We start from the raw sequence: 16,767 nt of genomic DNA, 5'->3' as shown, positions 1-16,767 counted from the left end.
CATTGACAAGTGACAATTTATAATTAATCCACATCTGAATTGCATTATGTTAATATCTATAGTTAGAGTAGTTGCTTAGCTTATCTTGTTTGAATGGTCTAGAATTTAGAAACATAACCTTTTATTAAATTCTGAATAAATTACATAGGCAATTTTTTTTATCGGTGTTTTGTTCATCTCTTTTTCTTTTGTTGATCGGAACAATTTTAATTTTGAAATTAATTTCTAACCACCCATTTTTTATTATCTTTTTTTTATATTGTATCTATATTTTTTTTTCAATAAGTCTACCTATATGACACGTTTTCATATGCTTTTATGACATTTTTTTTATATTTTTTGTATGTTTTTCGGTTGTTTGATTGTTTTTCATTTATCTTTTTTCTAAGGGTTGGTTTGACGTCGTCACGACTGATCAAGATGGTGTTTATCTGTTATCTTGTTGATCTTCCCAGTTTGGACCATCGGATTGAATTTAGATACCTAATTTACGTTCGTGGATAGTTTTTCACGTCGCTCGAGTCTGATTTGTTGTTTATCAGTGATATTTCAATAGTTTGATCATCTTTTTTGGTTCGTTTGCTGGAATGATCAAATATGTTTGTATCTATCTTTGTTCGAATTTCTTGGTCAGATTTTTAATCTTTTCTTATATGGTAGTTTTGTGATGTTAATTACTAGTTTTGTTTAAGAAAAAGAATAAATTACATAGGTGATTCCTCGTTACTATATATTCAATGTCCAAGATCATATCTGAATTAGATTCTAAGCCTGAAAAAGACCCCATCATGGAGAAAGAATCACAAAGGAAACTAATTCAGCTAATTACCCAGAAAAAAAGGGGAAAAAACTGGTTTCACCCACTTAATTATAAGTAGAAGCCATCGAGCTGGTCGTAGAAATCCATTTCTCCATAAAGAAATGGAAACTCGGAAAATTCATACCCAGCAGAATCCAAAGAACTACTGGTACTTGTGTTAGAATTTTTCCAGAAAAATGGTTCTGTCCAGAAACTTCCACTATCTGCCTCGAATGCTTCGAACAAAGCCTTGTTATCGTCATCTGTAACCGAGTCTTTGCTGGACTCAGCCGTGTTATCCTTGGTGTCCGATGAGAATTGGTCGCTTGAAGCCGGTTGTGCCGGCGAATACCATAACGAGCTTTCCAGAATCAATGGAGGGCTTGAAGGATTAATCACACGCTTTGTTTCTTCTTTCTCTTTGCTTCTCCCACGCTTCACGTGTACTTCGACTGGTTCCTGGTTTTCATCTTTCTCGTGTTTTGATTCATTGAAGCGTTTCTTGAGATTCGTGTTCCAATGGTTCTTGACCTCGTTGTCCGTCCGACCAGGCAACTGTGCAGCAATGGCAGACCACTTGTTTCCCAGCGATCCATGTAACCTGATGATCGTCTCTTCTTCTTCCTTGCTGTAATTCCCTCTTTTGACGTTCGGCCTTAAATAGTTCAGCCACCGGAGCCTGCAACTCTTCCCGCACCTCTGCAGACCTGAAGAATAGGGCATGATTTTATGTTAAGAGGTGCCAACTTAAGAACTTTTTACAAAATTTAGCGGAATTAGATTATCGACAAGAAGACAATACCGGCGAACTTGGGGAGTTGTCGCCAATTCCAGCAGCCGTATCTGGTGACATAGGCTTTCAGTTTCCGATCCTCCTCGGGCGTCCATGTTCCTTTCCTCAGTCCACTCTTATCACACGAAGGTGTTCTCGCCATGGTTCCTTGCCTTTGGTTCCTTGTGCTTTCTCTATTTTACAAGCTCAGACTTCAAAAGTTGAGAGGCAATTTATACTCTCCCATGCGTTGGACCAAAACGTGCTGCACGTTTCGATTTCGAAATTTTTAACACTCCTTATTACATTATTACAAAACATCCAGGAAGATTCAGCAGATGTCGCTTTCAGTGTTTGATCACAGTCAAAATTATGTATTATGTCAGATCGATGACTTGGCATAAATTAATACACGGCCGACCTTCGAGGAAGGAAGAAGCAACATAACGTGATGTGTGCACACGACTACACGAGCATTTCGACGAAGGTCAGTTTTCGGTTTCATCATCAGCAGTGGATTCAGCACGTTATTTTAACCTGATTTGCTTCGTGCATAGCCACTGTTGTTTTGAGCTTGAAAATCGCTTTGAATCTTGCACAGAGTTCCATGTCTGTATGCTGCTTTAAGAAACTAAGACATTATCTGCTATGTTTCCATGTTGAATAGCTTCACGTGATTCATACCAATTATGGGCTTTAAATCATGAAGTAATAACTGACCTAGAAGAATAGCTCTAATGATAAAAGATACTATACTTCTTAAATAGTTCGATCCTGATAATATTATTAGTAAGGTTGTACGTGAATTTATTTAATCTAGAAATAAACAGATATTACTCCAAGCATGTTTCGTGAAATAAGATCACGGATATATCCAGAAATATTTTTTAGGGTGGACACATATATTTTAACAAAATAATATTTTTAAATGAGATAGATGCAAATAAAATTTTAGGGTGAGCATTATCCGAAAAATAAGTAATTAATCGAAGAAAACTTATATTTCGGAGTGAGCACAAAAAATTTCATGGTAGACACCATCAGAAGTACACGTGTTATATTTCGGAGTGAGCACAAAAAATTTCATGGTAGACACCATCAGAAGTACACGTGTTCCGTCTTTAAAAGGATATGGCCATCCTCGACATTTCCATCTTTAAAACTTGTCCAGAAGTACACGTGTTCCGTTGTTTACATTTCATGCTCTTTTATGGTATCTTCTTTTGCTCTCGTCATTAAGTTATTTATTTTGAAGTTTAATCAAGTTATTTTTAATAATTTAGATAATTATAAGATAATATTTATTTAAAAATATTTAATCTATTAATAATGTTTATATATTTTGTATAAATATAATTATTCGAACTTATAATCTTAAAGAAAAAAAATATTTTATTTCACTATTAAGACCATTTGATAAGTTTAACTTTCAAATTTAACGAAGTTTTGAATTTAGGAAATATCATAATGATATAGTAATTTCTTTAAACAACATAAGTATTATTTATAAATTATAAGAGTAAACATTATTAATATAAATATTTAAATAAACCGTTTTGTTCGAGAATTGAGTAATTTATTTCATTTATTCAATTTTATAATTGAAGAATAGATAGTTAAGTTCATAAACGGAGGTAAGATTTTGTGTTAAGGAACTTGAACTTTTAAAATTTTAGGGGTAAACTTAAACTTTTAAAATTTTAGTGGCAAAAACATATTTTCAATAAAAAAAATACATAGAAAAAAAATCTAAAATATATAATAATTTTAAAATTTCAGGAGGCGACTGACTTCACCCGCTCCCCTCGGCTAGAGGTGGCAAACGGGTCATTTGGATCGGGTAATTTCGGGTTTAGATTAAATTCGATTTAATTTTGTTCAGATCTGGTTCGGATCTAGTTTGGGTGTACAATGAATCGGATCGGGTCGACTATCGGGTTGAGTGATTATTAGATCGATTATTTTCTGGTTTGGATCAATAACATATCAGTTGCTTTTTTTATCGGTCAATATCGGGTCGGGTCAATACCAGATTGATTGATTTTTGGGTTGAGATAATACCGGATTAATTAGATTTCGGGTCGGGTCAATATCGGATCGGTTGATTTTTGGTTTGGGTCAACCTTTAGAATAAGTCAATTCGGGTTGAATTGGTTATATTCTAATCAAAATAAAGTATATATAGAAAACTGATATATATATTTGTAAAAACATGTCTTCTTCTTTCTTAATTTCATCATTTAGGTTTAATTTCAATTCTCAATCATTCAATATTTTGAATTAATCCATCATTTAGAGATGATAAATCGATAATTTGACACAAATACGATCTTATAATGCGTGTTAGAATTTGTTATCAAAATTTTTATTGTTCTCGTATGAAAAGTATATAATGAGAACTATTTGATAAAAAATATTTTTTATTAAATTTTTTATTTACAATTATAAATTTAATATTTTTATTATATTTTAAAAAAATAATACATAACTTTATTTGTTAATTTTTAGTCGTAACATAAGTAAATTTTATATTATTTTTATTATAAATCTAATATTATTTCATTTGTTTGAGTTGTTTTCTTGTTTTTATTCTAATCTAATGTTTTTATAACAAGTAAGATAAGTAAACTTTATTTATTATTGTTTTTAATCTTAAAATTATATTCTTACTTTTATATTCCTCTTAAAATTTTTATTATTTTATTATAAATCTAACTTTTTTTAAATAAATTATCAATTTTATTTAAATTAATTTATTATTGAAAATAACTTTTAGGCGTCTACCGTTAAAATTTTATCTGTTACACTTTTAGACACTTACCGTTAAAAAAATTGTTAAATGACACATATTACATCTAAATTTTTTTTAAATAAAATATTATTTAAAATTATATTTTTAAAATTTAAACAGAACGACAATGATACTGTGTCACTGCCAAAAAAAAAAAAAAAAAGCGGAAAGTGGTCAACAGTGTAAACTCGACCTTTCTCCACGTTTCTTTCCTTTTACCTTACCTTCTTTCTGAGTCACGTTTAGCATCATTCACGAGTCAACTCGTAATCTTCTCAGTTTCACATCCCCGGAAACGAGCAGGAATCAGCCACAAATTATTAGGGGGGAAATGAAGTCCTGCGTGAAGCTCCTCATTTTTAAATATTTATTTTATTTTTAAAAAAAATAATAAAAAAATAAACCAGAAAACCCGAGAAATTTAGTTTACCTATTATTGAATTATAATCACATTTTTTAATTCCCAACACTTTACGATTAAACTACTCAAATATCATCATAAAAATAATTAGATATAAAAACAACATATTCTCAATTAATTAATTATTATTATTATTTGAATAATGATAACTGAATTTCATTAATAAAAATAAAGAAATCAAAATTATAACGTATTTAAAGAGAAAATTGGAGACAGTAGTTATCAAAAACTCATACATAAAATTAAAATATTAAGTTCAAAGATACGAAGCGAATGAAACCTTCCAAACATCAAAACAATCCAGTAACATTCATAAAACTCATTGTCTATGTCGAACGAGACGCTTTACAATGTGATAAAGGAGTGGTGAGCGAACCAAACAATTTATCAGTCTGTTTCGTTACACAGTTCTGATTATATCGGCAAACAACCATTTACAAAAGAGGGGATATGACACTACGTGACCATTGACAAGCCAATGAAAAATAAATGCCGTAATAATCTTTGTAGAATCACCAACACAACTGTAAAAGTATACGAAAAATTTAATGAATATCATAAAGAACATACAAAAAAGATAGAGAAAAAATGTGTCACAATAATAAAGAAAAAAAAACGTGGTACAATAACAAAAAGTTAAATGAATTTTGTTCAAAAAAAATACAGGTCGACGAAGCGATGATGACAATATATATTTATGAACCTTATTTTCAATCTATGAACCTAATTGGAGAAGTAATTTGAAATTTTGAATTCTTTTTTAATATGATAAACTTATTTTTCAAATATTTCATAATATATATATATATAATTAAAATCAATCTCTGTAAATATTGAACTATACGTATAATTAATTCTAACTAAAACTAGAGATATAACCGATTATAAAATCCACACATGATTAATGAAATGCTTGAATATTATGAGTTCTTAATAACCTAGAATCTTACACGAACCAACTTACCTCAACGAGTAAAGGAATCGTTATTGTTCCTAGAAGTCACGTGTTCGAACACCAACAATTGCAACACGGTGATTGAACGTTCATTGTCAAATGGTTAATAGTATTTAGAGCAGATACTATTTTGTATTCACTTTATATTAATAAAAGAAACTGAAATCTTAGCCTTTGTCAACTATGCCAAAGTCTCATTGACAAATTACAAATTTGTAATTATATTAATTAATAATATAATTTAAATAAAAATAATAATTCTATTGGATTTTAACTTAAATTTTATATTAGATCTAACTAATTGGACAGAAAATCATGGAGAAATCTATTATCATTCATCATGTCTAGAAGATAAGGCTAATGGAATCTACTATTTATTTAAAAATTATATTTTAAATTCATAAAATAAATATTTTATTTAAAAAAAATTATATTATCCTGGCCTTGGTCCCAACCTAATCAAAACATGAAGGGAAATCAAGTCAAAAGACCCATAAAACACACAAGGGGATAATGTTGAAATTTTGGCACTTAAATATTATAAATATCTATAAAATTCATTGAATGAGAGCACAAGGCAAATATAAAAATAAGTAGGTCCATGACTCTTACGTTGTCCAATTGTAATGTACTGACGTACAAGTTCTTGTTCGTATATTTTTAACGCATACATTAATGTATATTTATGTACGATCCGATGTGATTTTAGAGGTGGAGAATTTAGACCATTTTTCATGAATGATTTGGAGTCAAGTTTAAAATAATGGTGATTATTGGCATGGAACATAGCTGTTCAACGTCAAACAAGTGCACCTTTATTGTTGTTCTAGAAATATTAAAAAGAAATTGTTTGTTACGTTGACTGACCCAGATCGATCCGTATTGTACATCTGGTTTTGATTTGTGAACCTTTCAGCATGAATTTTTTTACACATACAATGTCTCAATCTCGAGACCAACTCAAACGATAGCACGTCGTTTGCCACTTGTATCACGTGTAAATTAGGGGAAAATCAGTTGATTTTCACTAATGGGTAAATTCCATTCTTTTGTCCATCAACATTTGAATCACGTGTAAAAATCCCCTTCTTCTAAGCTTAAATGGACTCAATTCCCATCCGAATTAGGCCGTTACACGTTACCGCTCACACATCTTGTTATTTGACCTTAAAATTTAGGGTAAACTACACCCATGATCACTTGATTATCAGTAGATTTTATTTTGACCATCGATCATTAAATTTGAGATTATTCCATAACACAAACGATCGCTCATAACAACCCGGCACAACCTTGATTGTTAGTACCAACGACCGTTAGATCAATTTTTTAGATTGAAGTTGAACACAATCCTTCATGCCTTGAGGGTAGGGACTGAGAGAGTACGATCGGGGATAGTCCCTCTCTTGAAAAGAAATTAAATTATTATATTTTTCATATAGTTTTCTATATTTTTTATCTACAATTTATTTAAGCCTCCTATAATTCTATAAGTTAGTCTCTAAAACCTTAGAAATTATTTTCTAACATAAAATCTTACGTCCGTTCGAACCGTCCCTAGTTGAGGGCGACAGTCATTGCGAAATGTTTGTGGAGTACATTAAACATATAGGCAAACTCATACACGCAATCGGAGCATCAACATGTATAGTTTCATTATCTCCAAGTACATTGATTTTACTTTGCTTGCCTCACCCTAACAAGTCAGCAGTCAGTGCTCGATCTGTTTCTCCAAGATTTATAAAACTCTTGGTGGTCATGTATATTGATCTAGAAAGTAGAACAAGAGTCGAAATTTATAAAACACGAACCGCGTGATCTTAGTGGTTAAATAGTTGTTTTTTATTTTTTAGGATCTAGATTCGAACACTATGTATGCCAAGAGTGTCTGAGCGTCCAATATCAAATGGTTGAGAGAGTTTTCGAACATATACTTATGTGTCTAATGGGTGAAACATCTAATCCTCTAAAATCATTTTGTCGGAATCGTTTCACAATCCAGTGGCGTGTTGAGTCTTGACTCGTATGAAAATGGGTGAGTACGAACTTAGACTAAAATGTCTTTTAGCTCAGAAAAACAAATTCTTGTTGAAACTTTAGAATAGCATTTATCATGTGAATGATTTTATTCATGTTTCATGTCGTTTCCACTGAGTTAGAAACTTGTCTTCAACTCGGTCCTGGCTGATCTATACAACCACTATTTTAATGCTAATGTTTAACAGGTGAACTTATCTAAACAAAACCAGAAGTTTGTGTGTAATAAAAATATATGGGTAAACTACATCAGATACCGCCCAACTTTGAGTCATGACTCTTTTATATCGTTAAACGTTTAATTTTGTCAATTTTAGCACTAATTTTATATTTTACGATCGATTATATCACTCAGTCGTTAATGAAATAACGGGACGATGAAATGGACATTGGGCGACATGATGGGAAAAAATTAAAGGATAAATTACAAAAATTATCACTTATATTTCATATTTATACACTTTTGTTCATCAAATTTTAAAAAAAAGTGATTTTTTGGTCACTTACGTTATTATTTTATTAAGTTTTGGTCATTGGGACGTTGAATGTCATTAGTTTGATGAGGTGGTACGTGAACAAAATAGTTTAATTTTTATTCTAACCACTAAATTTTAGATAAAATATTAATTATGGGCGTTTTTGTAAACCCAAAACAGTGCAAGGATAAGTTTTTAATTTACCCAAACCAGGCATCTTCCCAAAATATGTTTTTCAGGCTATCTGCCTGTCGTCAAAATTCTCAGCACCATTACCAGACCGTTCTGCTATCTGTTGCTCATGGCTCTTCTTCTTCGTCGTCGTCTTCTTCTTCTTACTTTTATCGTTGATGAGAAGAGAATGTCAAAGTGAAATAAAATAGGTAAAAAGGTCATCGTCCCGTTAAGTCATTTACGGCAGAGATATAATTGAACGTAAAACATAAAGTTAGTGATAAAATTGATAAAATTAAAAGTTTAATTCTATAAACAAGTCATGACTCAAAGTTGGATGGTATTTGATGTAGTTTACCCTAAAAAAATGTTCAACTGAAGCATGGCAATAGTACCCACGGATTTTGCAGAATTTTATGACCAAATATGGGCAAAAGAAAAAGTGGGTGAAAAAGTCTCCTCTTTCTTCCCTTAAGGCCGACCATGATTTTCACTAATGAGTAAATTGCAATTTTTTGTCCATCAATATTTGAATCACATGTAAAATCCCCTTTTTTCAAGTTTATTTCTCACCCAAATTAGGCCCAACATATCTTAGAGATCCAATTAAGATCTTATATCGGCCTAAGAATATTCCGGGTCAACTCCCACATGTTGACTCGAAAATCCGGGCCGTTACACTTGTTATTTGAACTTAAAATCTAGGGTAAACTACACCCATGATCACTTGACCATCGATAGATTTTATTTTGACATCGATCGTTTAATTTTATCAATCAGAACACTTAGTTATTTAAATATTGTTAATCAAGTCGCATACCATTAACGTTTGACGGAAGAATTACCATGTCAGTTAAAATAGTAGGAAATGATTTTAAGCAAAGTATGGCTTGAATACGAAACTGACATAAATGATCGTTCATAGCAACCCATTACAACCTTGATCGTTACTACCAACAACCGTTAGATCAATTTTTGAGATTGCACACGATCTTTTATGCCTTTAGGGTAGGGATTCAAAAAGTACGTTTGGGTAGTCGATCTCTTTAAAATTTTTGAATTATTATATATTTCATATAGTTTTTCTATATTTTTATTTATTATTTATTTTAGCCTCTTATAAGTTTATAAATTAACCTCTAAAATTTTAAAATTTTATTTTAACATAAAAATTTATGTACTTTCGAACCGTAACTACTTTTGAGGGTGGCAGTCGTTGCGAAATGTTTGTGGAGTACATTAAACATATAGGCAAATTCATACACGCAATCGGAACATCAAAATATATGGTTTCATTATCTCCAAGTACACTGATTTTACCATTGTTTTAAAAATCGGATTGGATCGGTCGGTTCAATCGAGAATCATTGTCTAATTCGATTCAATTTACACCGGTTGAACCACTATTAGTGAACCGGCCGGAACCGTTGAACCATTCGAATCGGACCGGCTAAAAACCAAAAAAACCACCAATTTTGTTTTTTGTTTTAAAAAAAAATTAAATCAAACGATGTCGTTTGTTAAACGAGCCAAGTCGAACTCGAATATTACTGAGCACGACTCGAACTTGAAAACTTTAAAAGTAAGCTCAACTCAACTCAAACTCACGAGCTAAAAATTATCAAGTTCAACTCAAACTTGAAAATTATATTGAAACTTGAACTCAAAAAGGCTTGAACTAAAAAAAATTAGAAGCTCAATTGAAGCCTAAAATTCGAGCTTAATTGAAGTGAAAGAATAGTTCACTCAATGCTTACCAAAAGGCTCCATGATTTTGAATGTCAATTTACCTCTATTATTTATAGAAGTTAGTTGGGATGCTCTTCTATGTTTCTTAGCCATGTTGGATTGTTTTGTTCTCATATTTTTACTCTTTAGACTTTTTGGATGTTTTTCTATGTTTCTTAGCCATGTGAAATTGTTTAAAAAAAATTAAACCAAACAATATCATTTTGTTATGATTTTTTAGCGTCAAATTTATTTTTTAATTATAGTTATATAATTATATTTATTATTTAATATGTTTTACCTTAAATATTATGTTGTAGTTAATTTGAATAATTTTATTTCACTTGATTTTATGGTTTTTAACTTATATATGTTATGACTTGTTTTGAATATGACTTGTGGTATAAAAAATTATTTTTTATTAAATATTTTTGATATTTTTATTTAATTTTTTAAATAATTATGATGTCGTTCGGTTCTTCCGACCGATCGGACCGATTCGATCAATTGAACCAATGAATCGATAGCATGACCGATTCGCTAATCAATCCGATTCTGAAAACCATGGATTTTACTTGGCTTGCTCATCTAATAAATCAGCAGTTAGTGCTTGATGTGTTTCTCCAAGATCTATAAAACTCTTCGTGGTCTTGAAAAATATGGACCTAGAAAGTAGAATAACAGTCAATATTTATGTGAATGATTTTATTGATGTTTCATGTCGTTTCCACTGAGTTAGAAACTTGTCACCTACTCGTTTCTGCTTGATCCATACAACTATTATTTTAGTACTAAGGTTTAACTGGTAAACTTATCGAAACAAAAACGGAAGGTGGTATGTAATAAATATGTTAAAGGGAATCATGGCAATAGTACCCACCAGCCTCAACCTCTGCCTGTCCAGTTTCAACCCTAAGAAAATAACGATCCCTACCACAATTCGTCGTCGACAAGTTGTATCAGACAATCATATCTGCCATGCTATGTCGTCGACTGCAAAGGTTTCCGGTTCCGATCAGCCGAATGACGGAAGGCGTTCGGCAAATTACCAGCCGACCATCTGGAACTACGATTTCCTTCAGTCCTTGAACAATGATCATGCCGTGCGTAATTAACCTCATCACACTGTCTATGTCCCTTTCTTTCCTTGTTTGCTTGATTATTTGGTGCTGAATTCGCAGGATGTCATATACAAAGAGAGAGCAGCCAAGTTAGAGCAGGAACTGAGGTTTGCTATTAATGATGAAGATGCAGAGCCACTGAACTTGCTTGAACTTATTGATGACATCCAACGGCTGGGGTTGGGGCATCGTTTCGAGATGGATATCGATAGAGCCCTTTGGAAATTTGTGTCTTCGGACGACGGCGGTGTCGCTACGGAGTATAGCTTGCATGCAGCAGCTCTGAGATTTAGGCTCCTCAGGCAACATGGCTACCATGTCTCTCAAGGTAAGCGTTGAATCCTTTGAAAATGTATTTTTCTTTCGAAGTTGCATTGATGTTGATAAATTGTCCTAATGCAGATGTATTTGAAGCTTTCAAGGACAATAAGGGAAACTTCAAGGAATGCCTTGGTAAGGATGTCAAAGGAATGTTGAGTTTGTATGAAGCTTCACATCTTGCCTTTGAAGGAGAAGATCTTTTGGATGAAGCCCTCGTGTTTTCACGAATGCATCTCATGGATTTACATGGCGTCAGTAGTTCCGAACAAGGCTCATTAGAAGAGGTGAGCCACGCGTTGGAGCTCCCGTTGCATCAAAGAATGCTCAGGCTAGAAGCTCGGTGGTACATCGAAGCTTACAGCAGAAGGGCGACGGTAAATCCAACCCAACTCGAATTGGCCAAGTTGGATTTCAACATGGTGCAATCAACACATCAAGAAGATCTAAAGGAGATGGCAAGGTAAAACGATTGGTAAGGAAAAATAAGTTACTTTGTTTATCAGTTACAGCTTTGACAACATTGCTTTCATGAACGCTTGATTAGATGGTGGACAAGTCGGGGGCTAGCGAGCAAGTTGAATTTCGCAAGGGATAGGCTCATGGAATGTTTCTTTTGGTCGATCGGAGTGGTTTCGGAACCCGAATTCGGGAATTGTCGAAAATGTCTAACCAAAGTGGCTTCCATGGTAACTATAATCGATGATGTTTACGACGTTTACGGCACATTAGATGAACTCGAGTTATTCACCGATGCTGTTCGAAGGTGGGATGTACGTGCTGCGAAAAATCTTCCCAAGTGTATGGAGCTATGCTTTTTTGCCCTGTCTAACTCTGTCAATGAAATGGCTTATGAAACTCTTAGAGATCACGGACAAAACATCACCCCATACTTAACAAAAGCGTGGAGTGATCTGTGCAAAGCATTCCTGAAAGAAGCAAAGTGGAAACACAGTGAACATGTTCCAACATTCGAACACTATCTTGACAATGCATGGATGTCTGTGTCTGGACATGTATTTCTAGTACACGCCTACTTCTTACAAACTTCAAGCATCACCGGTGAGGCACTCGACGGCTTGGAACAATACGATGATGTCCTCCGTTGGCCATCCACTATTTTTCGACTCTGCAATGACTTAGGCACGTCAAAGGATGAGTTGGAGAGAGGTGAAAGTGCGAACTCGATAACATGCTATATGAAGGAAACTGGTTGCTCGGAGGCAGTGGCTCGACGACACATAAGTGACCTGATCGACAATTATTGGATGAAAATGAATAGATGTCGAGTTGATGGTTCTCCATTTGAAAAACAAATGTTGGAAACAGGTATTAATCTGGCTCGGATTTCCCAATGCACATACCAGCATGGAGATGCTCATGGATGTCCAGATAACCTGTCTAAGAATCGAGTTCAATCATTGATTGTTGACCCTATTTCTATCGACTAAAAGAACAATCTCGTAAGTTTTGCATTTTGGTACAGAAAAATATTAATACTTTCAAATGCCACAATTGTAAAGGACCTTTCTAAGTGCCCCCATGCAGGGATTGAACTACAGGCCTTCAGTTTACGAGACTGACGCTCTACCACTGAGCTATAAGGGCTGGTCCTGCGTCCTTTGTTATCCATGTGGTGGTGATGTATATTATCTTATATTACTTTATAATAAATTATATTCTAGAATATATACTTCATTATCAAGGACCACACAAGGACCATACAAGGAAAGATTAAATCTAATCAAGAAACTCGAACAAAAATATATACAAACATATCTGATCGCATCGATAAATGAACCATAAAAGAGGATCAAGCTATTGAAAGACACCACCGAAAAACCGCAAATCAAACTCGAGCGACGTGAAAAGTTATCCACGAATGCAAATCGGGTATCCAAATCCACTAAGAGGGTCCAAGGCAGGGAAAATAACAAGATATCAAATAAGCGTCATCTTGATCAGTTGTAGCGATGTTAAATCAGCCCTCAGAAAAGAAAATGAAAAACGGCCAAAGAACCAAAAAACATGTCAAAAATATAGGAAAACGTGTCATATACGTAGATAAAAACGTGAATGTTAGTTGTCAACCGCCGATAAATAAAAACGAAAAAGAAAATATATGAGCGGCACACTAATGAGAGAGAAATATAAGTTTTTATATTGTATTTAAAGTTAAATATGCTTATAAATTGTCAACTATACTATCTCGTTAGTTATAAATATTTAATATTATTATTTTTAATAAAACATTTGTTATTTAAATTAGAGATGATTATAGATCAAGTTGGGTTTTTCGACTAACTCTAGAAATATACATCTTTTATCTGAAATTTGATCTGGTTCAATTTATGGAGATTTCATTCGATCCAAATTTTAAAGTAAAAACTCACACTGAATCGATCCGATAAAAATATAAAACTAATTATCATTTTTATTGCATAAAATAGAGAACTTAAAAAATAGAAAGATATTTATATTTATAGCAATTATCCCTAAATAAATATAGAAAAATTAAACTATTATCATGGGTCAAGTTGAATTTTTTTTATCGTAAACATAAAGTCGACCCCCAATCCAATCTTTTTTAATTTAATTTTATAAAATTAGATCGAATCGAAACCCATTATATCTAGGTAAAACAATCTTCCCAAATTAAATGAGTATTTATGAAAATACTATAACATAATATATCAATTAAACGACCATCCCAAATTTGTTATCTAGCGGTGACTTTTGATTGAGGGAGAAAGGAACTTATTTTAATGATAAATTAATAGATAATTTTTTTTATAACAAATCAATCGTTAATATTTATTTTTTAATAATGTATTTTAGATGTGGATTAAATTTTAAATTACATAGAAATTATTATATCTAACGTAAATAAAAAATAATACAAACACGAAGTAATACATGATAGAGAGGAGGCGAAAATGAATCACAAAGATCTGATTATTTGAAGATTCCCACAAGGCTTATAGGCCCTAGATGGCCAAAGGCATCATCAACATGAGGCCAATTCCCCCTGCGAGGCATGCCTTCAAACCGACACCGTTAGAAGATGCCGGAGGCGGTGGCGGCGGAGTGCTTCCGGGCGATTCAGCCGAAGGAACTTCGGGGGACGACGGAGTGCCGGGAGCCGATCCCGGGGGTGTTCCCGCAGATGCCAAGGTATCGATTTCAACCTTCATTCCTTGGCTACAATGTCCGGGTGTTCCACATATGAAGTAACGCCTCCCCGGTGAAGACAAAGCTATGACCGTGTTGCCACCGGTGTGAGTCTCGACCGAGTTACTAATCGAGCACGAGTCGTAGTTCGCCTGCGTCACCTCGACCACATCGTGGTTCGAGGTGTACCGGAAGACTGCAAGTTATAAGAACACGTATGTTCGATTCAAAACACATATCATCGTCATTTAAAAATTTTAAATTCTCGTATAGTTTATAAACTTACCCAGATTATCGCCTACGGTAAAACTCTGGGATCTGGCCCAAGCTGCGAGATCAGTGCTTGTGTCCCAGCCTCCGTTCGGAGCTCCGACCGTGTGATCCACTGCCATGGCTAACTGGAAAACAATTGCGGTGGCTGCAAAAAACACTAATAATGCTCTCCGCACTGCCATTTTCCTGGCTATGGAAGATGATGATCAAAGTATAAAATAGACTAAATTTGGACAAGATTGATTGGATTTGAATTGTGTTAAAAGTTTGTTTTATAGAGGAAGATGATCGAAGACGATGGAAAATTCATTTTCAAATGGAAGAGATGAGGATTAGTTTATTAATTTACCTGCCGGAGTTTATTTAATTAGTGTATGAACACTTGCAGATGCCAACTTGTTTTTCCAAGGATATACCAAAATTTTTTTTACTATTAATTTAATCTATTTAAAATTAATACTTCCTCCTCTTATCCTTTGGGTTTTTTAATGGAGATTTAGGGTGTTAATTCTAAATTTCGAACGATGAGAATCATTATTTCAAGAATACAAACAACATAAAACTAATCTCATCAGAAGCTATCGGATGAGATCGGAGAATTAATATGTCAGATCTTTTGATTATTTTTTTGTCAATTTTGAGTGTATTTCGTGAGAAAACAATCCAATGAGAAGAAAGATGAGCGAAATATGAACGTTTTGTTGTCGGTCATGCTACGAATAGTGACTTATGATGAGGGACGAGTGACCTCCAATGGCGGTTGAAAAGTCCAGTGCTTAAAATTGAAACGTTTTAAAGTTTAGTAAAAAAAAATCAATACATAAATTAAAAGATTTATATAGTCCCAAAAATGATGTCGATTTGAATATCAATATATCTACACCAAAAAAATATCGTTTTGGTAACATCATCACATTAACGGAACATGTCAACTCTTGATCTACTGCTTAACGACCGAGTGGTACAATTCCATACAAAATTCAATAGAAAAATATTTGATGATACCTCATTTAATTTACCCTAAAAATCAATATAAACATACTTACTTTTGCGAGGGTTGACTTATTGTTTAGAGTAATATAATAATATTCTGCGTCTAGTAAATATTGATTGGTTTGTGCATCTCAAATGACCCCAAATCGTTTGACTAACGTATACTAACAACTTCCTATGTGTTCATGTATATATATATATATATATATATATATATATATATATATATATATATATATATATATATATATATATATGCATATACGTTGTAGAAGATAAACCCAAAAGGTCGGACTAATTTGATAATAATCGAATTCATCTATATTTTTTTAATTATCATACATGTATAAATACAAAGAGAGCAATTGGTTGTTGGCTTCCATGTGAATGAAGGATAAAATATTAGTCCAAAATTCTTTGGTGGGTGCACCTAATCCCAAGAAGGATGAAACACTAAAAAAAGAGAAATTGAATGGACTGATTATAATTGAAAAATATAATTAAGGATAATATACTTAACGTGTAGTTTAGATTTTATTTTAGTATATTACCGTTAAAATCTTAACGGCGATGTTGACGTGTAAGGTAACCCCATGTCATCATTAAAAGAATATAAAAATGTCATGACAGTAGTCATGTTAACTTTTTAACAGAAGTGTACCAAATTGAAACATAAATTAAATGTTAGATATAATTTTGAAAAAAATAAAGTTGAAGTACCAAAACAGAATAAAAATA

At 32.9% G+C, this 16,767-nt stretch overlaps 3 protein-coding genes and 1 non-coding gene across 4 annotated transcripts; 1 reads left to right on the top strand and 3 right to left on the bottom strand.

Moving 5' to 3' along the window:
• Positions 1-856: 856 nt before the first annotated feature.
• On the bottom strand, positions 857-1,754 carry LOC120137215 (transcription factor MYB30-like). The gene is made up of 2 exons (XM_039153025.1): positions 1,602-1,754; positions 857-1,506 (listed from the first exon to the last, which is right to left on the bottom strand). The coding sequence occupies exons 1-2, from the start codon at positions 1,732-1,734 to the stop codon at positions 869-871; spliced, it is 771 nt and encodes a 256-aa protein (XP_039008956.1). The 5' UTR covers positions 1,735-1,754; the 3' UTR covers positions 857-868.
• A 9,377-nt stretch (positions 1,755-11,131) lies between these two features.
• Positions 11,132-13,067, top strand: LOC120137220 (probable terpene synthase 12). The gene is made up of 4 exons (XM_039153028.1): positions 11,132-11,256; positions 11,335-11,602; positions 11,677-12,055; positions 12,140-13,067. The coding sequence occupies exons 1-4, from the start codon at positions 11,137-11,139 to the stop codon at positions 13,041-13,043; spliced, it is 1,671 nt and encodes a 556-aa protein (XP_039008959.1). The 5' UTR covers positions 11,132-11,136; the 3' UTR covers positions 13,044-13,067.
• Positions 13,068-13,127: 60 nt separating this feature from the next.
• TRNAT-CGU lies at positions 13,128-13,200 on the bottom strand. The gene has a single exon. It is a non-coding gene; the product is annotated as a tRNA-Thr (tRNA).
• A 1,322-nt stretch (positions 13,201-14,522) lies between these two features.
• On the bottom strand, positions 14,523-15,265 carry LOC120137222 (uclacyanin 1-like). Its single transcript, XM_039153030.1, has 2 exons — positions 15,050-15,265; positions 14,523-14,959 (listed from the first exon to the last, which is right to left on the bottom strand). The coding sequence occupies exons 1-2, from the start codon at positions 15,216-15,218 to the stop codon at positions 14,580-14,582; spliced, it is 549 nt and encodes a 182-aa protein (XP_039008961.1). The 5' UTR covers positions 15,219-15,265; the 3' UTR covers positions 14,523-14,579.
• Positions 15,266-16,767: the final 1,502 nt, after the last annotated feature.

The sequence above is a fragment of the Hibiscus syriacus genome, unplaced genomic scaffold, assembly GCF_006381635.1.
Source record: "Hibiscus syriacus cultivar Baekdansim isolate YM2019G1 unplaced genomic scaffold, ASM638163v2 tig00110654_pilon, whole genome shotgun sequence".
Classification (NCBI taxonomy): domain Eukaryota; kingdom Viridiplantae; phylum Streptophyta; class Magnoliopsida; order Malvales; family Malvaceae; genus Hibiscus; species Hibiscus syriacus.
The sequence above is the reverse complement of the archived record's forward strand: the minus strand, read 5'-3'. Positions and strand labels throughout refer to the sequence as shown.